At 51.2% G+C, this 22,859-nt stretch overlaps 1 protein-coding gene across 1 annotated transcript in view; it reads right to left on the bottom strand.

Moving 5' to 3' along the window:
• The window catches only part of GRIN2D (glutamate ionotropic receptor NMDA type subunit 2D), a 48,733-nt gene that overhangs the window by 11,688 nt on the left and 14,186 nt on the right, over positions 1–22,859 (bottom strand). The window contains exons 6-12 of the mRNA XM_058280519.2: positions 21,509–21,623; positions 21,027–21,238; positions 20,648–20,816; positions 19,461–19,614; positions 17,155–17,280; positions 16,756–16,985; positions 14,734–14,894 (exon numbers count right to left, since the gene is read on the bottom strand). Coding sequence (XP_058136502.1) covers positions 14,734–14,894; positions 16,756–16,985; positions 17,155–17,280; positions 19,461–19,614; positions 20,648–20,816; positions 21,027–21,238; positions 21,509–21,623 — 1,167 coding nt within the window. The remainder of the gene's footprint in view (positions 1–14,733; positions 14,895–16,755; positions 16,986–17,154; positions 17,281–19,460; positions 19,615–20,647; positions 20,817–21,026; positions 21,239–21,508; positions 21,624–22,859) is intronic.

Below are 22,859 nucleotides of genomic sequence, written 5' to 3'. Positions count from 1 at the left end.
AAAGAGTAATATTGCCCAAGAAATTGGGGGGAGGGTGGGGGCACATACGATCATAGGAGATTGTCAGGTATTTGGTTGAGAGTATAATGCTGAGAAAACTTTTTCAAAAACATAGTAAGAAAGGTTACCTATTTAGGATGCTTAAAGGGGATAATCTGACGCAGGACAGGCTTCTTGGGAGTGAGTGAGTGCTCATTTTGCCATAGTGGATTATATTATTGGACAGAGACCCATATAATGAGAGTGAAGGTATACCCACATCCTGGGGAGGACTGATGCTCTCAAATAGAGGGAATTGTATCTCTTGAGAGAAATCGTGGCTCCCAATGCATTAGGGCAGTTGAGCATGTCAAGCCCTCAACACTGTTGCAAGTATCTCTGAACATGGCCCTTCAAGCAATGAAGATTGACTGTCACTGTGGGCCCTGAGGGGAGGGGAAAGAGGTATTGAATAGATGGAATCAATGTAACTGTGTGGGCAATAGAAGCGTTCACAAGATTATGCACGGATGGATATAAGACATGTTAAATTACACCAAAAATGTATAGGGGCTGATAGGCTAAAATGAAAATCATAATGTAAAACATAAGATAACTAAAAATTTAGAAAATTGTATAGTATAAAATATAAACCACAATGTAAACCCAAATGTTACCTTGTTTGAAAGCTATTGTCTCAATATCTGTACATCAGTTTCAGTAAATATAGTATGAATATGTAAAAAGATTATTGCTGTGGAAGGGAAAAGGGTTTTATGTTGGATATGTGGGAGTACTGTATATTGTATATATAAATTACTGTGATCTAAAACTTTTGTGAAGATAAGCTTAATAATTAGGAAGAAAAAAAAGAATAGAAAGGACATAGACATTGAGGAAAAGACAGAAGAAATTGCCTTGCCAATTTGCATACACAGTAACACTTATTGCAGTGATGGAAGGCAAAACATCAAAAACAAAGCTTTTGCATTTTTAAATTTTTTGATACCCCAATTTATTTTTACCTTAATTTTTCTAAATTAATATGTATTCTATATCTAACCTTTAAACCTCATTGCTATATTCCATTTTACTATTAATGGAACCTGGCAATATATTGGGCTTCATTTTTGAAGAAGTTTTGGATCACAGAGACATTCAACAATGGCAGGGGAGGAATACTGGTGTGGGATGTTATTGACAGGGGACACATGGTTGGCAGGGAGTTCTCCAGGGCATATATCCAGGGTATATAAAAATGTTTGGATATTTTCATAGTGGTTACAATTAAAAACAACAACTGAGGGAGTGCTGAGTTCCTAGCCAGGGGAGCTCTATCATAGTCCCTAAAGGAACAGCAACAATCCCCCATGTGCAATGGTAAAGACCAAAAAAGAAGGAAGGTCCAACAATGAGCCCTTGATACTAATGACTATGCTTGTGAGCCTGTGCACCTGAAATAAGAACAAGGGCTAGAGCTGCAGGGTACCTGTTACCTCCTGAGAGCCTCCATGTTGCTCAAATGTGGCCAGTCTCGAAGCCAAACTCAGCATGTAAATGTGTTGCCTTCCCCCCAGCGTGGGACATGACTCCTGGGGATGAGCCTCCTTGGCACCGAGGGATTATTACCAAGTACCAGCTGATGATGTAACTAGAAAATGACCTTGAATAAAAGGGTCAACTCGGACCAGCAGAATATCTCAGTCTACATATAATACCAGGAGTTAAAAATGCTTTTTGACCTGAATAAAAGGGGGAAATGGAAAGGACAAATGAGTTTATATGGCTATGAGTGTCCAAAAAGAGCCAGGAGGTTATCAGAAGGGTTGCCCTTATGCACACCTCAGCAGAGTCCCAGAGACAGATAAGTAGATGCAACCTCAGGTATTGGTTCTTCTGAGGGCAGCAGAGACCCACAGGTTCTATAGTCATGGCAGATGGAGTTCAGTGCCATGTCAGTTGACCCTACTTTGGAGTTTCTGTTTCTGTGTGGTGGAGCTGGACTCAGATGTGATCTTTTTCACAAGCCTCTCCTGTTACTTTTACCAGAACTGTAGTTGGTACTGGGGTTTAATGTATACCCAGGGGACCTGAATCTCTGGACTGACCATGTGATAGCCAGGCCCTGGGCCTCAATAGACTTGCAGCTCCTAAACTCTGGTTTATTGGACCTACCCCACTCAGCTAACATGGAGGTGAAGAAGGTCAACCACCACTGAAAGCAGGAGAATTGCATCTGGCATCCATGTGGAGTCTAAGCCCCCTCTTGATATAGATGTGGAGTGGACACGGCCGTTCTAGGGTCCACAGGATGGAGGAATAGAGAATGGATTAGAGTGGACTTATTGATATTCTTCTGGAACTACTGTGATTGGTAATTGAAGAAAATGTGGCATTGGTGTGGAGAAAGTGGCCATGGTGGCTGCTGGGGTTAGGGAATGGGAGGAAGAGATGTGAGGTGGGGGCATTTTGGGGGGTTGGAGTTGTCCTGGGTGGTGCTGCAGGGACAGTTACCAGACATTGTATGTCCTCCCATGGCCCACTGGGTGGACTGTGGGAGAGTGTGGGCTATGGTGTGGACCACTGACCATGAGGTGCAGTGGTGCTCAGAGATGTATTCACCAAATGCAATGAATGTCTCATGATGATGGAGGAGGTTGTTGTTATGGGCAAAGGAGTGGGGTGAGGGGGGTGGGGGGTATATGGGGACCTTATATTTTTTTAATGTAACATTAAAAAAATAAAGAGAAAAAAAATAAAGTAAGTGGGATGCACAATTGGAAAAAAAAAAAAAAAAAGCTAAGCATACACCTTCCCTATGACCCAGCAGTTCCTCCTGAGAATATGCCCAAGAGAAATGAATGTGTGTCCACCAAAGACCTGAACAGGATGCTTATGGTAATGTCATTCATTACCATAATGAACCCAAATCGTGGACAAAAGAATTATGATATATTCATATAATGATACTGGGCACAGAAATGAAAAAGAATGAACAACCTGGATCATCTGGATGAAAAGAAGCCAGATGCAAAAGAATATTCTCGGTTCCTTTCCATTTACAACATGTTCAAAACCACACTGGAGGGAGATGTCCATAGATCTAGAGGTGGAGGGGGCATCGCCATCCCAGGGTCCACAGAATGGAGGAATAAAATGTGGACTAGAGTGAACTTACTGATAGTCTACGATAAAACTACTGTGACTAGTAATAGAAGAAATTTTAGCATCGAGGTGGAGAAAGTGGCCACGGTAGTTGCTGAGGGCAGGGAGAGGGTAGAAAAGTTGTGATGTGCGGCATTTTTGGGGTTTTGAGTTGTCCTTAATGATACTGCAGGGTCAGATTCTGGACCTTATATATCCTGCCATAACCCACTAAATGGACTGGGGAGAGTGCGAACTACAGGGTAAACTATTATCTGTGTAGTGCAGCAGTGCCCCAAAATGTGTTCACCAAGTGTGATGAGTGTGCCACAATGATGAAGGAGGTTGTTGGTGTGGGAGGAGTGGGGGGTGGGTGGGAGGTATACAGGAACCTCTTACATTTTCTAGTGTAACATTTTTTTGTGTGATGTATATATCTTCAAAAAATACAATTTACAAAAATGATGTGGTGGGGGTGGGGAGTAGGTTATATGAGAACCTCTTATGTTCCTTGTTTTTTTATGTTTTTTAATGTAACATTCTTTGTGATCTATTAACTTTAATTTAAAAAAATTTAAAAAAAAAGAAAGAAAAAACCAGACTGGAGGGAGAGGTCCATAGGGTACCACTCACACAGGATTTCTGGGTGCTGCAGAAACACGCAACCAGTCTCAGTAATTTCTATATCGATTACAGGTTGAAATAATATTTTGGATATGTTGGGTTAAGTAAAGATATTGTTAAAATTAGTTCCACCTGTTTTGTTTGATGGCTTTAAACGTGGCTATGAAAATATTTAGAATTACACGTGTGGCCTGTGTTGCGTTTCTATTGATCAGCACCGGCAGGTGCCTGTCACTTTCCCAGTCTTCAGTGATGCCACGATGCCCAGGCCTGCGGCCGGTGGCCGCCTTGCTGTGGGGCTAAGGGAGAGGTGGGTTCCACTTTGGTTAACAGGCCTTGGAGATGAAGAAGCAAGGAAGGTAATTAACGCTGGCAAATTCAGAAGCTTGAGGCCAGGTAAAGTGAGAAGATAAGCAGCCCAGGAATTTTCAGAATTCTTGGGAAGGGTGTTCCACTTCGAACGGGGAGAGCAATGGAGCTTGGAGGAAATGTCATCTAGATCCTAAGGAGCAGGGAGAACCTGGGTGCCATTTGGGAGTGGAGGAAGTGGAAGAGGAAGTAGAAGAGGGAGGAGGAGGAAGAGACATAGCAGGAAGAGAAAGAGGTAGCAAAAAGAAGAGAGAAGGTGAGGAGAAGATGGAGAATAACAGAAAGAGGTAAAACAAATGAGTTCTAGGTCTGCACTGTGAAATATGACAGCCACTAGCCCCCTGTGGCGATTAGTCCAACCAGAGCTGTGCCGAGTGTAACCTACACACCAGGTCCTGAAGATTGTATAAAAACAATAAAAAGGTAAAACATTTCATTAATCATTTTTATACTGATTGCATGTTCAAATGATAACTTTGAGATACTGGGGTAAATCAAACATTTATATAATCCATTCAACCTGTTTCTTTTAATGTGGCTACTAGAAAAAATTTAATAACATAAGTGACTCCATTTATACTTCTTTGAACAGCTCTGCTCTAGAAAAAAGGCTGGAAGAAAACGCCTCAAACATTAATTGAATAAGGAAGGCGAGGAGGAAGAGAGGGTCTTCACTTTTCCCTTATGCACTACCTGATTATTTTAACCATAAGCAAGACTTAAAAAATAAAAGGTTCAAAGGGGAAGAGAGAGGAAATGGAAAGAGTTCATTGAAAAGGCAGATGCACATGAAGGGTGAGGGTGCGGGGCACTGAGAAAGGGGTTGTTCCCGAGTCGGGGAGCCCTGGCAGGGGGCTGGACGGAGTAGGGGTGCTCGGGAAGGACCCGGAACCCCCGCTCCTCGCAAGCTCCCACCTGTTCCTGGGCATCGGCCCCGTGTGGGAAAGGGACAGCCTTTTGCCGCCCTGGCCGCCGCTGATTGGCTCGGGCGAGGCCACCTGACTGCAGCCGGACCAATCGGCTTCTCCTAGTGCGCGGGCGCAGGTCCCGGGGCGCCAGCCTGGGGCGGCCGGAAGCCGTCACCCACCTGCGCAGAGACCCGGATGTAGAGGCAGGAGGAGCCTCGGCCCCTGCGCGTTCACTTTCCCAGGGGCACTGTACACCCGGGCGGGATTGTGGAGCCCCGGCTCAGGAGCTGCCAGAATCCCAGCGTACGAAGTCCTGCGCCGCCGGGACTCGCGTACCCCCGCGTTCACCTGCTGCGGAGCCACACAGAGGTAAACTGGCCTGGGGAGAAAGATGACCAGAGAGAAACTCGCCATGGCAAGATGCCTAAGATCTGAGACTCTGCAGTGATCGTACTGGTAATCTCTCCATTTCCACCTTCCCCACTAGAACGGGAGCTTCAGGGAAAGGAGGACTTGGGCACCAGGACTCCAGGCTGACACGTCAAAGGCACTGATAAATACTTGTGGGAAGAATTAATGGATGGATGAATGTGCACTTCTAAGGTTTCTTTTTTCCCCCTTCTGTGCTGCACCCTAATATCTCTGTCCGTGATTATTCTCCAAACTCAATACCCTCTTTAGCGCCGAGGGTGTTGCATCGACCAGGTACTTTTCAGGGTCTCCCCACAGAGAGAGGAGAGTCCCTGGGGCCAAGGATCATGCCCACCCCACCTCCACCTCCAGATTATGCTCTGGGAACCTGTGGTAAACAGAACAAAGCCCCTAAAGATATCCATGCTCTTATCTCCGGAATCTGTAAACATGTTCCCTTACATGGCAGACGGGACTCTGCAGTTGAGATGAAGGTAAGGATCTTGAGATGGGGGGATTATCCTGATTATCCAGGTGGGCCCTGTGTAATCCCCTAGTTCATTTTACCTCTTTTTTTTTTTTTTTTGTTATTCTCCACCCTCTCCTTGCCTTCTCTTGTCTTTCTGCTACTTCTTTTCCTGCCCCCTCTTCTCTTTCTTGTACATCTCCTCCTCCTTCCTCTTCCACTTCCTCTTTCATTTCCTCCACTCCCAAATGGCACCCAGATTCTCCCTGCTCCTTAGGATCTAGGAGTCCTTAAAAGAAGGAGGCAGAGTACCAGCAAGATGCGGGCAGAGTAGAGAACTCCTAGAATCAGCTCCTGCTACAGGGCAGTTAGTAAATACCCAAAGCTCTCTGGAGCTAGCTGAAGCACCTGTTTGGGGGCTCCAGGAGGCCAGAACAGCATCCTGCAATGTCCTTGAAGGAGGAGACTGCCCATCTGCAGAGAAGACTTGTAAGTAGAGCACTCCACGCCCCCGGAGGCCGGTGCCCATCCTCCACTGGAGGCACAGGCTGCCTCAGGAGCTGCTCCGTGGCTAGAATTGAAAGTTCCACTTCCCAAAAATGGGGGAGGAAGAGACGATTGGGTACCAACTTCAGCTACTTATGAGTAAATTCAGCAGGCTAAAGCATAATCCTGAGAACACCTGAAGTTTGAGCCTGTCCAGGTTAGAAAGAGGCCGGGAGCCGCCATCATAACTCCTCACCTGGCACGAGGGGAAGTGGGGTGGGCTGAAAATCACAGTATTGGTGGGAATTGGCTTCTTTTCATCCACATCAGATTGCACCTCTAGCCTAAGCCCGAACCCCACCTCCAGCAGGGAGGAAGCTGTGGGGACCCGCGCCAGCCTCTCCAGGAAATTACCAGCCAAGCCGCGGAGGCCGGTGATCATCCTACACAAGCTGCCCCAGGAGCTATTCTATGGGTGAAATTGGAAGCTCCATTTCCCAAAAATAGGGGAGGAGGAGACAGTTGGCTGCTGATTTCGGCTACTGATTGGTAGACTTGGCTGGCTAAGATATAACCCTGGGAACAGCTGGGGTGTGAATTTGTCCAAGTTGGAGCCACCATCGTGACTCTGCCCCCAGCCTGAGGGGAAGCCGGGCTTACCAAAGATCTTAGTGATGGTAGGAGCCAGTTTCTTTCACCCAGACTGGCCTGCAGCCCTAGCCTAGGATTCAGCCCCACCTCTGGCAGGGAGGAGGCTGGCGGGCCCTGCAACAGTCTATCCAAGTAACAGCAGGTACCTTTGGCTGGCACAGACTGAAAACTGGAAGTCTACCAGGGCAACTGCGGTCATCTTGGACCCACATTGCATGGATTGCTGCCCACACCTGCAGCTCCATCCCCAGGTAGGGGAGAAAGGGATGTGAAGCTTTATCAGTCTCTCTGGGTAACTACAGCCTAGGCCTGCATGACTTGGATTGTTCCACAGAGCTGTGACTCTGTCCCTACCCCTGGCAGAGGAGAAAGTTGGGAGAAACTTCATTGGTCTCTGGCACAATGAGGGCAGCTTGAGCCTCCACAGCTTATAACACCAACTACATGCTTGGCTCCTACTGCACCACCAGCAAGGGAGAAAGGGCAGGAAGCCCTAAATTAAAGAGAAAAACTGCACCCCAGGATAAATACTCTAGTAAGCAAGATGCCAAGACACCAACAAAAATTTACAATCCACACCAAGAAATAGGAAGATATGGCCCAGTTAAAGGAATAAGATAAGCCTCCAGATGACATAAAGGAGTTGAGACAACTAATCAAAGATGTTCAGACAAATCTTAAGAAATTCAATTAGATGGTTAAAGAGATTAAGGCTATTAAGAAGACAGTGGATGAACACCAAAAAAGAATTTAAAAACATACATAGAAAAATAGCAGATCTTATGGGAATCAAAGGGACAATAAATGAAATTTAAGAAACATTGGAATCATATAATAGCAGATTTGAGGAGGCAGAAGAAAAGATTGGTAAGCTTGAAGAAATGGCCTCTAAAAATGAACATACAAAAGAACAGATGAAGAAAAGAACGGAAAAAATTGAACAAGGTCTCAGGGAACTAAATGACTGCAAAAGGCATGCAAACATACATGTCATGGGTGTCCCAAAAGGAGAAGAGAAGGGGAAAGGGGCAGAAAGAATATTTGAAGAAATAATGGTAGAAAATTTCCCAGCTCTTTTGAAGGACATAGATATCCATGTCCAAGAAGCACAATGTACTCCCATCCGAAAAAATCTGAATAGAACAACTCTGAGCCACATACTATCAGAATGTCAAATGCCAAAGACACGGAGAGAATCCTGAGAACAGCAAGAGAAAAGCCATGCATAACATATAAGGGATACCCTATAAGTTTAAGTGCTGATTTCTCACCAGAAACCATGGAGGCAAGAAGACACTGGTCTAATATATTTAAGATACTACAAGAGAAAAACTTCCAGCCAAGCATCTTATATCCGGCAAGACTGTCTTTCAAAAATGAGAGTGAAAATAGCATATTCAGAGATAAACAGAAACTGAGAGAATTTCTAAGCAAGAGACCAGATTTTCAGGAAATACTAAAGGGTGTGCTAGAGCCTGAAAAGAAAAAACAGGAGAGAGAGGCCTGGAAGAGAGTCTAGAAATGAAGATTATATCAGTAAATGTAACTAAAAGTGTCAAAAGAGTGGTGAAAATAAAATATGACTGATAAAACTCAAATACGGGAAGCAGATTTGGCTCAATGGATAGAGCATCCACCTACCACATGGGAGGTCCAGGGTTCAAACCCAGGGCCTCCTGGCCTGCGTGGTGAGCTGGCCCACGTGCAATGCTGATGCGCACAAGGAGTGCCCTGCCACACAGGGGTGTCCCCTGCATAGGGGAGCCCCACGCTCAAAGGGTGTGCCCTGTAAGGAAAGCCACCCTGCACAAAGAAAGCGCAGCCAGCCCAGGAGTGGCGCTGCACACATGGAGAGGTGGTGCAGCAAGATGACACAACAAAAAGAGACACAGATTCCTAATCCAGCTGACAAGAATCCAAGCAGACAGAGAAAAACACATAGCAAATAGACACAGAGAGCAGACAATGGGGTGGGGGAGAGAAATGAATAAAAAATAAATCTTAAAAAAAAACAAAACATGGGAAACGGACTTGGCCCAGTGGTTAGGGCGTCCGTCTACCACATGGGAGGTCTGCGGTTCAAACCCCGGGCCTCCTTGACCTGTGTGGAGCTGGCCCATGCGCAGTGCTGATGCGCGCAAGGAGTGCCCTGCCATGCAGGGGTGTTCCCCGCGTAGGGGAACCCCACACACAAGGAGTGTGCCCGTTAAGGAGAGCCGCCCAGCGTGAAAGAAAGTACAGCCTGCCCAGGAATGGCCCCGCCCACACTTCCCGTGCCACTGACGACAACAGAAGCAGACAAAGAAACAAGACGCAGCAAATAGACACAGAGAACAGACAACCGGGGGCGGGGGGGTGGGGAATTAAATAAATAAATAAATCTTAGGAAAAAAAAAACTCAAATAGGAATATACTTAGCCAATGATGTAAAACACTTGTATTCAGAAAACTGCAACTGAATATTAAAAGAAATTTAAAAAGGCCTAAATAACTGGAAGAACATTCCAAGCTCATGGATTGGAAGACTAAATATCATTAAGATGTCAATTCTACTCAAATTGATATACAGATTCAATGCAATTCTGATAAAAATTCCACCAGCATAAAAAAAAAATTGAAAACATGATCACCAAATTTATTTGGAAGGGTAAGGGGTCCTGAATAGCCAGAAACATCATAAAAAGGAAAAGCAAACCTTCATCTCCAGACTTTAAATCATATTACCGAGCTATAGTGGTAAAAACAGCATGGTACTGGCATAAAGACAGACACATAGAGCAATGGAACCAAACTGATTGTTCAGAAACAGACCCTCACAGGTATGGTCAAGTGATTTTGACTAGCCTGTCAAACCCAGCCAGCTTGGGCAGAACAGTCCATTCAACAGACGGTGCTGAAAGAACTGGATATCCATAGCCAAAAGAAGGAAAGAGGGCCCCTATCTCGCACCTTATCCAAAAATTAACTGAAAATGGCTCAAAAACCTAAAAATAAAAGCAAGAACCATAAAACTTCTAGAAGAAATTGTAGGAAAATATCTTCAAGACCTGGTGGTAGGTGGTGGATTCTTAAAGGAGATAAGAGGACTAAGATGGACTAATGATGTTTAATGTATGTAGTTATAATTAGCTTTACTGTAAAAGTGTGGAAATGTATAGAGTGGATGATAACATATAGTAACAGCTAGTTTATAAATGGGGATGTCGCTGATAATGGTAGTCTAGGTATGTGAATGCCAATTGACAGAATGCTAGAGAATAATCTAGGAACCGAATAGCACAGTAAACCCAGAGGTAGATGAGAATTGTTGTTGATGGTACAGATGCAAGAGTGTCCTTTGTAAGCTAGAGTAAATGTACATCACTACTGCAGGGTGTTGGGAATATGGAGAAGCATGGGAAAAATACAGCTGGAGTCGCCTATGGACTGTGGTTAGCAGTAATAATATAATATTCTTGCATCCATGTAAAAGATGTACTGTGTTGATAATGAGGCAGTATGAAAAATGTGAGCCGTATGTACACTATAGACATGGTAACAATCAGATGATATTATCTGTAGCAAATGTTCCACCACAGTATGGTGTGTTGATGGAGGGGTGTTGTTTGGGAATTCTGGACATGTGCATGATTGTTTTATAAGTTTACAACTTCTGTCATAAAAAATATATTAAAAAAATTTTAGGGTGGGTTGGGGGAAAAACACACCAAATGTAAGATAAGGACTATGATTAGTAGTAAGATTTGGGGAAACGGACTTGGCCCAGTGGTTAGGGCGTCCATCTACCACATGGGAGGTCCGCGGTTCAAACCCCGGGCCTCCTTGACCCGTGTGGAGGCTGATGCGCGCAAGGAGTGCCCTGCCACATAGGGGTGTCCCCTGCGTAGGGGAACCCCACGCGCAAGGAGTGCACCCATAAGGAGAGCCGCCCAGCGTGAAAGAAAGTGCAGCCTGCCCAGGAATGGCGCTGCCCACACTTCCCATGCCGCTGACGACAACAGAAGCAGACAAAGAAACAAGATGCAGCAAATAGACACAGAGAACAGACAACTGGGGGAGGGGGGGGGAATTAAATAAATAAATAAATCTTTTTTAAAAAAAGGGTAGTAAGATTTGGACAATATTCTTGCATAATTTGTAACAAACATCTCATGACAATGCAAGGTGTTGGTGGAGGGTTATTGTATGGGACCCCTGTATGATGTTATGCATGTTTGCTTTGTAAATTCACAACTATACACTTAATTGTTTATGTGTGTTCATATATAAATGATATAAAGATAATAGTAATAGGGTTGGTTGGGGGAAAAAACTGGTTAGTAGTAATATTTTGACAATTCTCTTTAATCATTAGTTAAAAAGGTTTAACAACAATGCAAGTTATTGGTGGTAGGGTGAATTATGAGAGTCCTGTATGATGTCATATATGTTTGTTTTGTAAGTTCACATTATTATACACTTACTGCTTATGTATGAGTGATATACTTCAATAAATTAATTTTTAAAAATGTATAATAGAAAATACAAAATATACATTTAAAAAAAAAAAAGGAGGAGGCAGGAGGGTCAGAGCCAGAAACGATGTGATGATGGAAGCAAGAGAAGGAGCCATGCAGGATCAGGAGTCAGAGAATGCCAGCAGACTCTAGAAGCTGGAAAAGGCAAAGAAATGGACTGTTTTCTCAAGCCTCCAGAGGGAATGCAGCCTGTTTTAGACTTCTGGCCTCCAGGTAAGAACCAATGTGCATTGCTTTAAGCCACTACATTGATGGTATTTGTTACAGCAGCTTCAGGAAACTCATACAGATGCCAAGCACCTGGAACACCCTGCTCAGTGGCCCCACCCTCACACTGAGGGAATGGCAGGCATCTTCCCCTGCTTTGTCCTCCTGTACCATTGGCCTGGGAGTGGCCAAGGTGAGGCTGTTTATGGTGGATGCAGATGGAGCGTAAATGTGAGAGCTGAGTTGCCTGCACACATGTGTGATCCCTTCCCACTGCAAGGTGGAGTTGGTGGTGGGAAGAGAAGGGGTCAGATTCTTACATGGAACTCTGAGGAGTCTGAGAACTCATATCTGAAATTAGCCTGATGGACTGTTATAAAGGTCTGTTGTCAAGGTAGGAGGGCTATAGTAGTTTGATATAGTTATACATTCCAAAAATAGATATTGGGTTACGTTTGTAAACTGGTCTGTACCTGGGCATGACTAAATCATGATTAGGGCTTTGAGCCATGTCAGTAGTGTGTTGAGTCCCCACTGGTGGGTGGGGACTCACAGATAAAAGACATGGCAAAGGACAGAGTAGGAGGTTTTGATGCAGGAGTCTTGAGCTGGAGCCTCAGGAAGTAAGCACACAGAGGAGCTTGGTTGTGAGGAAAGAGAAGCAAGCCCTGGGAAGAGAGGAACCCAAGAAGCCTGAACTCTTGGCAGATGTTGGCAGCAATCTTGCCTCAACACGTGGCAAAAGACTTTGGTGAGGGAAGTAACCTAAGCTTTATGGCCTGTTAACTGTAAGCTTCTACCCAAATAAATACCCTTTATAAAGGCCAGCAGATTTCTGGTATTTTGCATCAGCACCCCTTTGACTGACTAATACAAGTGCCAAATGCGTTGAATGGTTTGCTGGCTTGAGTTACAGATTTTAAATATTCCGGCATCTGTGCACAAGCACCACTGGCCCTGCCTTAAGCTTTGGTTCAAAAAGGAAAAACTTGTTACTGCAACCACCTTGTGTCCATGGTGATTCAAGGGGGGAGTAAAGGACAAAGAGGCAGTTCTACAAAGGGTGCTAGTGGGGCAGAAAGAGGCAAGGTGAAGAGGTGACTGCTAAGGAAATGCTGAAGTTCTCAGTATCAGAAATGAGGGAATTGCAGGGAAAGCACAGAGAGGACACACAGATGCTAGACAAGCCGTCATTTGACCCCCCAGAAAGAGAGGGAAAGGAGGGAAAGGAGGGAGAGAGAAGCTGCAAGGTGGCAAAATCCAAACTCCACAAGGGCAGGACTCTGGCAGATATGACAATTTGGCTACCACAAGCTGTTTACCACCTCCTCCTTGGCTCTTTTCTACAACAGAGATTGGAAGGCTAACATACTCAATTATCCAGCTTCTCTTGCAGCTAGGATAGCCACCTGATACATTTTGAGATGAAGATGGAAATCCCTGCAAAAGGCATATATTTCCCCTCTAAAAAGGAAAAGCCTCACGAGGAGAAAAACCTCTACTCTTTCACCTTTGCCTGGAACTAAGATGCGTACCATGGAGGGGCAGCAGCTATCTTGTGGCCTTGAGGCAAACAAAACAACCAGGAGGGCCTATATCCTAACGTTAGTGGAATAAAAATATGGACACCATGTTGGATCTGTGATAGTACCCTTGAGCTATAAAGCCAGCCCTGGGTTTCTTATTGTGAGAGACAAAGAAACTTCTCTCTGTTTAAGCATTCCTAACTGATCTGGGAAACTTTACCTATTTTGTTGATTACTTTTAGCCAGCACCAAAAACTGTGCCTGGCACACAGTCAGTGTGCTTTGAAAATTTTTAAGTGAATGAATGAGCAACTTCTGCATTTCCACAAAGCCTAGCTTTATTTTCTGCAGTGGGTTCTCAAGAGACTCTCCTATGCTATGCCATTTATTTTACTTAAACCCACTAGAGTGGGTTGCTTTTCCTGTAGCCCAACAAGCCTAGTCAGGAAAGAGGTATAAAATAAAAAATCTGGTTAGGACTGGTTACATGAGGCCTGAGCAGAGGCTGGCCCATGGGGAGGTAAGCTGGACAACACGATGGCCTCGAAACTGGTCCCGCTTACACCCCCTCGAGCCAGTCTCCACACAGCAGCCAGAGTGGGCTTGAAAAACAGGCACCAGCTCACCCCCTTCCCTGCTTACATCCTCCCTCTCCCGCAAGGCTCCACCTCCGGAAGTCCAGGAGGCTCACCCCTCACCTCTGCAAGGCCCACCCTGACCGCCTGCTGAAGACACCCCTCCTCGCTCAACTGCTGGCCCGTTATCCTCACTGAAAGGACCTTGCTGGTTTTTCTGTTTACATGTTTATGTTGTTTCCCACCCCTGGATGCTGAGCTCCCTGAGGGTGGGAATTGTCTGTTTGCTCCTGGCATAGAGGAGGGGCAAAGAACATAAATGCACATTGGGTGACTAAAGGCAGGAGGGGCAGGGAGAATGTAAGCACCCAGCTTTGCTCTCTGGCCTGTGCTTTGGGGCCTGAATTTAACTTTATCCCTGTGATCTGGGGAACTGATATGAAAATCCCATTATCTAATGAGTTCTGCTCTGATGATAGTGATGATGAGGATGATAACCTAGAGCCTGCCAGACACTGTTATGGATTACTTGTTTTAATCCTCGCAAATCTATTAGGTGGGTCCTATTGTGATCCCGCCTTTTCAGAAGAGGAAACGGAGGCTCAGAGAGGTTAAGTAACTTGCCCAAGGTCACACAGGAAGGGGAGGAGCTAGGATTTGAACCCTTGGCAGTCTAGTCCCAGAATCTGTACCTTCCAGACTCTTAAACACATAGCAGGGACCGTACTCCTGGACGGACGAATCTACTCCCCCCCCAGTGGTCTCTGACCTCCAGGCTGGCCCACCCAACCTGACCCCTGCGCCCTCCCCAGCTGAGCCACGCCCCCTGGTGCCCCCCCGCCCAGCGCCAAGCCCCGAGCCTGCGCTGACCCTGCCTTGAGCTGTGTGAGCGCCTCCTCCACGCGGGGCTGGTTGTAGCGCACCATGTAGCTGTGCATGTCGGGGTAGTTGCTGCGGATGTTTTTCTCTGTGGAGCCGTTGGGGACTGTCCCGAACTTCAAGGGCGGGTACTGCTCCTGGGGCCTCTGGAACTGGGGCAGAGCGGGGAGTCAGGAGGGGCCCCCCAGGGGCCAACGAGACCCAGACGCCCTGTTCTGGGGGCCACCCACCAGCTGGTGGACACCCCAGCCCAGAAGTGTTTCTCGACCTTGTGTGGCTGCGACTCATGAGAGGAGACACTTTTCTACTCCCGACCCAGCAGACTCCCTGCCAATTCAGGAGTAATGGGGAAATATTTATCACCAGGATGGCGTCATCTGGTTCAGTCAGAAAGGACGCGGACCACCAGAGCTGGAGGAAGGTCCTGGAGACCCCTGGTGGGCCAGGCATTAGCCCTTCACATGCTGCGTGACGGCAGGTCCACAGGGCAGGGCTGGCGTGGTTGGGGGCTGGGGGCAGGGGGCAGGGGCCGCACGGGCATCAGTTCACAACAGTCTCACTCTTTTCCCAGGGTAGCCAGACCGCGTGTGCGGGCTCACTGTCAGGTGTGTGGGTAGGATTAAAATCAAAAGTTTCATAAAGCCATATTCACCCCCTTATTACAAAAGATGTGGCCAACATATTTACCAGTCTATTCTCGTCCATCCCATTCCAAGTAAAATGCTGGTTGCAACCAGAGAATTGATTTCTTAACCCGCTAATAAGTCATGGCCCCCCGTTAACCACTTTAATCTCAAAGTGTGCTCTGCGGGTGGTCAAAGCCTGAACCCACAGGCCCACCAGAAAGCAAGTGAGAGCCCCCGGGGAGCGGGCAGGCAGGCTGACAGCATGATCGTACGTCCGTGGACTCTAATACATCAAAGTCTGGGTTTGGATTTTGGATGCGTTGGTTCTAAATTTCATTTTATGTTTTTCTACTAATTCACTTCTCTTGTATGTTGCAAAAGGACTAGTCTCCAGCTGTCGCATAATAAAAAACCTGGCTGGTCTCTTCCCCTACCTTCCTGGCCTTTTACATCCTTGGAATTTCCCACAAAGGAGTGTTTGTTTGTTTTTTGTTATTCACGATGGGCCCAGGACCAAGCCAGAAAGGGCCAGAACCTCCACGTGGTAATGTGATGAGATGACCAGGGGACAGTGCACCAGAAACCTCAAACCTGCGATTAGGGCTTGGGGCTTTGAGCTACATTTTGTCAGCCCCAGCTCTGGAAAAGGGAGCTCGAGTTCAACCACGTGAGCATGGATTCCACCAGTCATGCCTACGCTCTGGAACTTGGGACACTTGAAGCTTCCAAGAGAGAAAACGCATGGCGGTGCCTGCTGGGTGGGCGCTCAGACTCGCGGGAGAGGTTTGGAAACCTCGCAGCACGTGTCTCTTTCTCTGGCTTCTTGTGATTTGTATCCTTTCACTATAATAAAACTAGGCTCATGGGTGTAGTGCTTCCAGCGAGTTCTGTGAGTTGTCCCAGAGAATCCGTGAACCCCGGGGGGCAGGGGTGGGGTGGGGACTCTGGATTTGTTGCCAGGTGGCCGGAAGTGCCTGCAGGGCAACCGCCTAGAGGATGGCGCTGAACCAGTGGAGCTTGGCTCCCCTCCCGGGAGTTAGTCTGAATTGAACTGAATTGAGTTACTGCAGTCTTTGAATTTTATGAACTTATTATACCAATGGATTAGAGATTTCAAAAGCCAGCCTTCATCACAGTTTGAGAGAAGTGCTGGGCTAGAATCTCGCATTCCGAACCACTGCCCCTAGAACACTCGGTGACATTCCCTTTCCTGGGAAGAGTTAATTGGTTCATTTTTAACGTACCCTTTCTCCTTCCGGAACGTTCCATTCTCTCATTCTGGAACTCCTTCCGGGAAGAGACCCCCAGGAACCCCCTCTGCCCGCCCCCGTGCCGCGCTCTGCGAGCTCGGGCCTCAGGCCTCCCCGCCCCGTGCACCCCCGCGCACCTTGCGGTCGCTGAGCCCGGACACGGTGTCCACGTACTCCTCCTGGATCATGAAGGCGGCCAGGTTGGCGGTGTAGCTGGCGAGGAAGATGACGGCGAAGAAGGCCCAGACCAGCACCATGATCTTGCTGGTGGTGCCGCGGGGGTTCTCGACGGGCACCGAGTTGTTGAACACCAGGGCCCAGAGCAGCCAGATGGACTTCCCGATGGTGAAGGTCGAGCCGCCGGGGCCTGCAGGGGGCCAGGAGGGGGGACACGGACCCCAGATCCCGCTGCTTGATGAGGGAGCAGGAAACTACAGCTCCCAGGGGCCCCGAGGCCGCGGGTCCCCCGGGGGGGAGCACGGCTCGGCGGGCGGCCAGGGCGCTCTGAAGGCGGGGCCATGAGGAGGGGCACTCACGCTTGCCCGTGGCCAGGCTGCGGTTGTAGCCGACGGGACTGAGGTACTCGAAGATGAAAACGGTGACGGCGACCACGGTGAGGCACATGACAAACATCATCACCCACACGGCGGGGCTGTAGGGCTCTGGGGGCAAGGCGGTGTGTGGTCACGGTTAGGCCGAGCAAGGGCTGGGGGGCCAGAGCCCCACCCACCCCCAGTCGTGCATGCAGACACGCAGGCAGACCGTGGAGGTGGCCCGGATCTGACCCACCGCCGCACGCCTGCGGGACCAGTCTCTCGAGGAGAGGCCTCTCAACCCTGTCTGTGGTTTCAACCACCAAATACAAACTGTCCTAAATGGTGCCTGAGCCCCAGCCTCAGCCTTCCCTGCCCCCCGTCACCTCCCGGCCATTGATGGGGTCTCACCCGAGCTCACTGCCTCCTCCCAGTCCCCCTGGTGCTGGCCTCACCCCTTCCTCTCCCCCCCTGGCCACAGCCCGCAGGCTCCATCCTGGCCTCTGCCTCTGCCTTGGCCTTTCCTCTGATTCTCACAGCCCAGGCCTCCTCCTCTCCCCCAGCCCACTCCCCAAACGGCCCCAGACAGGTCTTTCTGCACCCACCCAGAGCTCACTCTCCCCTCCCTTGCTCACAGCCCACGCCCCACCCCCACGGGGCACCCTGGAGTGTCCTAGCCCCTCAGCCTTGCCCCCTCCCTGCCTTGCCCCTGAAGGCCCCCCTACGGAGGCAGGCGCCACCCTGGCCACCATCAGCCAAGCTTCGCGTCGCCGCCAGCAAACCCAAACCACCACTTCCCTGAGAGGAGAAGCGGGTGATCTGACCTCCCTGGGCGAGCTGCCAGGGTGGCCCCTGTCACAGCAGGGTCACCACCCTGGACTGTCACTGCAGCATCTGGTGACATGCCTGTTGCCTCCACTGGACAACTGGATGGCACCTAAAGATGACCTTGTCACTCCCCTGCTAGTGCCACCTGAGAGCAGGGCCATGGTGTGGTTCTGAGGGTGCCCTGCCGAGACCTGGGTGCAGGGAGGCAGCCACAGGAGACAGTGTTGGGGAAACAAACAGAAAAAAAACAGCAAAGGAAAGGACGTCCCTTCTCCTGGCCCCTGCCCTCTCCTGGGAGCTCTGCTCAGGCTTCCGAGAGCAATTGGGAATCTACGGGAACTGCCACCCTTGGCCCATCGTGTGCTTCTCCTCCTGCCTTCTCCAGCTTAGTAGATGGGAACTGCACCCAAAGGCTCAAGCTTTGGGGGTCAGCTTGACTGTCCCCTCTCCTCCAGATCCACATCAGAGCCACCAGCCCCTATGGCGTGTCAGCTTCATAACCAGAACCTGTGTTGACCCACTTGTCTCACCTCCACCTTCCTATCTCACCCGCAGCCTCTCTTTTTGGCACAGATGTCTACAGTAGCTTCCTTGTCAGTCTCCTGCTCCTGCAGAGTTGCTAGCAAGATACCTTAAAAACCCAAATCTGCTCACATTCCCCCACGCCACCCGCGGTTAAAGCCCTTGTCACGGCAATAAGCATAAACCCACGCTGGGCTATGTGCCCAGCCCCACTCCTCAGCCCTCCCCTCCCATTCCCTCCCCTCACTCACCCCCTCCAGCCACACTGGCCCTGGCCTCCTGCTGTTTCACAAACCCCCGCACACACAGTCGCTCCTGGGGGCCTGCGCCTCTGCTGTTCCACGCAGATCCACGCAGGCCCGGGGCTCCTCTCGGGGGTCTTGCCTGGCCACCCACTGCAGCACCAACCCGATTTCCCGCCATGTCTCTACCTAGGCTAATTTCTTCCGTGGCATGTATCAGCACCTGAGGCGGAACTGTCCATGTGTCCCTTCAAGAGCTTACTTATTGTCTGTCTCCCCCAGGAGGGTTTGCCTCTGCCTCCTTCCTTACTGTGCTCCAGCCACGCTGTTGTGCTAATCTCTTTTCCTCATCTCATCCTCACATGCAGGGGAAGGCTCCGGTTTTGTGGGGCCTGGAGCTTATAGAATTTGGGGGACCCTCTTGAAGGAAAAAAGCATACAAAATTATCAATACTTGGAAGGGGGCATGCCAGAGATGGCTCCGGAAGCTCTATCTCCACTCGCTTCACGGTGAGCTTGCTTCTCACAGGGGCAATGATGGCTCCCGTTTTGCATATCAGGAAACTAAGGCTCAGAAGTTCCGTAACTTCACTGGGCTCACGCTGCTGGGACAGGCGATACTGGGATGGGGCCCCAGGTTTTCTGACCGCGGGACGCATGCACTTGGGGGCTGCTGGCCCCGCCTCGCCATAGGTCCCTGTTGCGGCCCCGGCTCACCGAGGAAGGCCGAGGGGGACACGGTGCCGTTGCTGCGCGCCACCATGACGCTGATGCCCGTCTCCACGAAAGGCACGGAGAAGTCCACGATCTCCGAGCGCTCCTCGTTGATGGTGAGGGAGCCGATGGCCATGTCCGCGCGCTGGTAGAACACCTGGGGTGGGGGCGAGGCGCGAGGTGAGGGGCCGTGGCTGGGGCGGGGGAGGGGGGTAGAGGTGGACAGGCCCAGCAAGAGTGAGAGAGAGGGATGGGGGGTGGGGTGGATGAGGAAGGGGACGCAGGGTGAGGAGGGTGGGGGTGATGGACAGGGAACAGGGGCGAGACGAGGTAGCCTCTGCTTCCATCCAGCCCCCTTAAGGCTTAGGTTTCACCGTCCTAGCCCCGCCCCCTCCAGCCCCCCAATTCCCAACACCTGACCCCGCCCCCTACATCCCAGAGGTCGTTCTTCCCGGTTCAGCTCCCGCCTGCACAATTGCCCCCCCAGCGTCCCCTCCCCTGGATCCCTGAGCAGCCTCCTGTGACCCAGGAGATCCTCTCTCGTGGCCCCGCCCAGGCCCCACCCTCCTCAAAGCTGGAGGCCCGGCTCTGCCCCGGCCCCGCCCTCCTCAACACTGGAGCTCCGCCCCGGCCCCGCCCTCCTCAACGCTGGAGCTCTGCCCCGGCCCCGCCCTCCTCAACGCTGGAGCTCTGCCCCGGCCGCGGCCCTCTGACCCCGCCCTCAAAGCTGGAGCTCCGCCCCGGCCCCGCCCCTCCACCGGCCCCACCCTCCTCAAAGCTGGAGGCCCGGCCCCGCCCCTCTGACCCCGCCCTCAAAGCTGGAGCTCTGCCCCGGCCCCGCCCCTCTGACCCCGCCCTCAACACTGGAGCTCCGCCCCGGCCCCGCCCTCCGCCCCGGGCCCCGCCCTCCTCGACGCTGGAGCTCCGCCCCGGCCCCGCCCTCCTCAACGCTGGAGCTCTGCCCCGGCCGCGGCCCTCTGACCCCGCCCTCAAAGCTGGAGCTCCGCCCCGGCCCCGCCCCTCTACCGGCCCCACCCTCCTCAAAGCTGGAGGCCCGGCCCGGCCCCGCCCCTCTGACCCCGCCCTCAACACTGGAGCTCCGCCCCGGCCCCACCCTCCGCCCCGGGCCCCGCCCTCCTCGACGCTGGAGCTCCGCCCCGGCCCCGCCCTCCGGCCCGGCCCCGCCCCACCTCGCCGATCATGCCGTTCCAGACGCCGTCGATCTTCTTCCCGTGCTTGCCGTTGGTGACCAGGTAGAGGTCGTAGCTGAAGCCGATGGTCTGCGCCAGCCGCTTCAGAATGTCGATGCAGAAGCCCTTGCAGCACCTTTTTTCCGGGCGGGGGGCGTCCGGCGGAGGGCTGCGGGGAGCGACCGGGCTTGAGAACGCTGGGGCGCCCCCTTGGACTCTCCCTTGGGTAAGGAACTGGGAGGGCAGGCAGCCGCTGAAGCTACGGGGAGCGCTCTCTGGGGAAACTGAGGCTCAAAGAAGCTAGTGTGTGCCCGAGGGCAGCCCATGGCCGGAGGGCCGGGCTCCTGGGTCCGAGGGAGGAGGAGGCGGGCGCTGTCACCTGTGGGTGCGGTTGAGCTGGCTCCGGCAGGGGACAGAGTCTCGGATGCAGGTGCCGCTGATGGGGTCGGCGGGCTCCACAATGACGAAGGGCCTCTCCTCGAGGGTGGCCACTGTGAGGTGCTGTGTGTCATCCACGGGCTGCAGGAAGCGGCCGTAGCGGGACCAGAGCGGGTACTTGAGGCGGAGCGTCTGCTGCTCCCAGCTGCCCACCTTGGCCAAAAGCGCGGGGAGTCAGGCTGCCTGGAGGGCCTTTCCAGGAGGGCCTGGCCTCCACGCCCCTCCTCCTCAGAGCAGGAATGTGGGCCCCAGCCCCGCCTCCCTCAGGCCCAGGACCCCAGTGCCCCTTCCTCCTTCAGAGCCTGGAGCCTGGGCTTTCAGCCCCTCCTCCGCGAGGACCAGGAACCCCGCATCCCGGTTCCTGCCCTGAGGACCCGGGAGCCCGAGCCCCCTCCCACGCCTGCGGTCTGGGCTGGGACTCACCACCTCCCAAGTCCTGTCTCTGGTGAGCGAGATGACCACGAGGGAGGGGTTCACCAGGAAGCCCTCCTCATTGAAGGAGTAATCCCGGTTATCCCAGGTGATGTTCATGAAGTACCTGCCAGGAGGAAAGGGGCTGTGTGGGCACCTGCAGTGGCTGAGGGCAGACAGAGTGCCCAGCTAGACTCTCCTCCTTCACCTCCGAGATCTTAAAAGCACAAATAGGCCTCTTTTCTGCCCCTGGACAAGGTCCCAGCCCCTCAGCCTGGCCTTGAATGGCCTGGTCCCTCCCACCGGCCCCTGCAGCCCCATCTCCCATCCTTTCACACTCTCTTCCCACCCGGAAACCATTTTTTTGCACTCCACCAAGACTGAATGGCAAGGTATCTCCCCAACACACCAAATGCTTTTCTGTCTCCAGGCTTTTACAGGTGCAGTTCTCACTGGGATCACCTTTTTCGGTCTCTTCTTATCCTATGTGTCCTCAAGATCTCTGAACCAGGAGTTCCTTTCTCGTGACCCCACCCAGGCCCTGCCCTCTCCAAACCTGAAGCTCCAAATGCCACTTCTGGGAATCCCCGCTCCTAGGTATCTTTGCTATACAGTATCACCTGCTCCCCTGTGTCTGCCTCTCTCCCCCTCCACCCGGCCACTGGGCTGGACCCTCTGCCCTCCTCACCCACTGATTCCCATTCTCCCCCTCCTCCAGCCCCAACCCTGTCCTTCCTGTCCAGGGGGCTCTCTGTCCAGTCCTCTCCTCTCCGTATCCCTGGCCCTGGCTCTGCTTTGGGCCTCGTCCTCCCCTTCTTGGGGGGGTGACCCAGATGCCAATCTCTCTCCTCCAGTCTGTTCCTGGCCCCAGAGGAACAGATCCCACCTCCCTCCCCTGCTCACACCCTTCCATGGCTCCCCAGAGTCCTGGCACAAAGTCTGAGTTTCCCAATCTGGCATCCAAGGCCCCCGTGGCTTAGTCCGGTCCACCTCTCCAGCCTATCACCCCCAGCCTGAGACTCTGCTGTCTTCTTCCACCTTGAACCACTGCAGTCCCACGAACCTCCCCTCTGGGGTTTTGCACATTCTGTTCCCTCTCTATTCCTCTCTGCCTGGGAGTAATTCCAATACTCTTAGAAACAAATAAAAACCCCTGACCTGGCCTAAAGGCCCTATATGAACTGGGCCTTGCGCACTCTCTACCCACTACTCACACCCTCCCCTCTTGCCCACCCTGCTCCAGCACACTTGCCTTGTTTCAGGCTCCCAAACAGGCAGTCTCAGCCCTGGGCCAGAGCCTTTGCACTTGCCGTTTGGGCTCCCTTCTCTCCACAGGTCCCCCAGTGCCTGGCTCCTTCCCTTT

This window comes from Dasypus novemcinctus, chromosome 18 (assembly GCF_030445035.2).
Source record: "Dasypus novemcinctus isolate mDasNov1 chromosome 18, mDasNov1.1.hap2, whole genome shotgun sequence".
NCBI lineage: Eukaryota > Metazoa > Chordata > Mammalia > Cingulata > Dasypodidae > Dasypus > Dasypus novemcinctus.
This window is presented reverse-complemented; position numbering and strand designations above follow the sequence as displayed.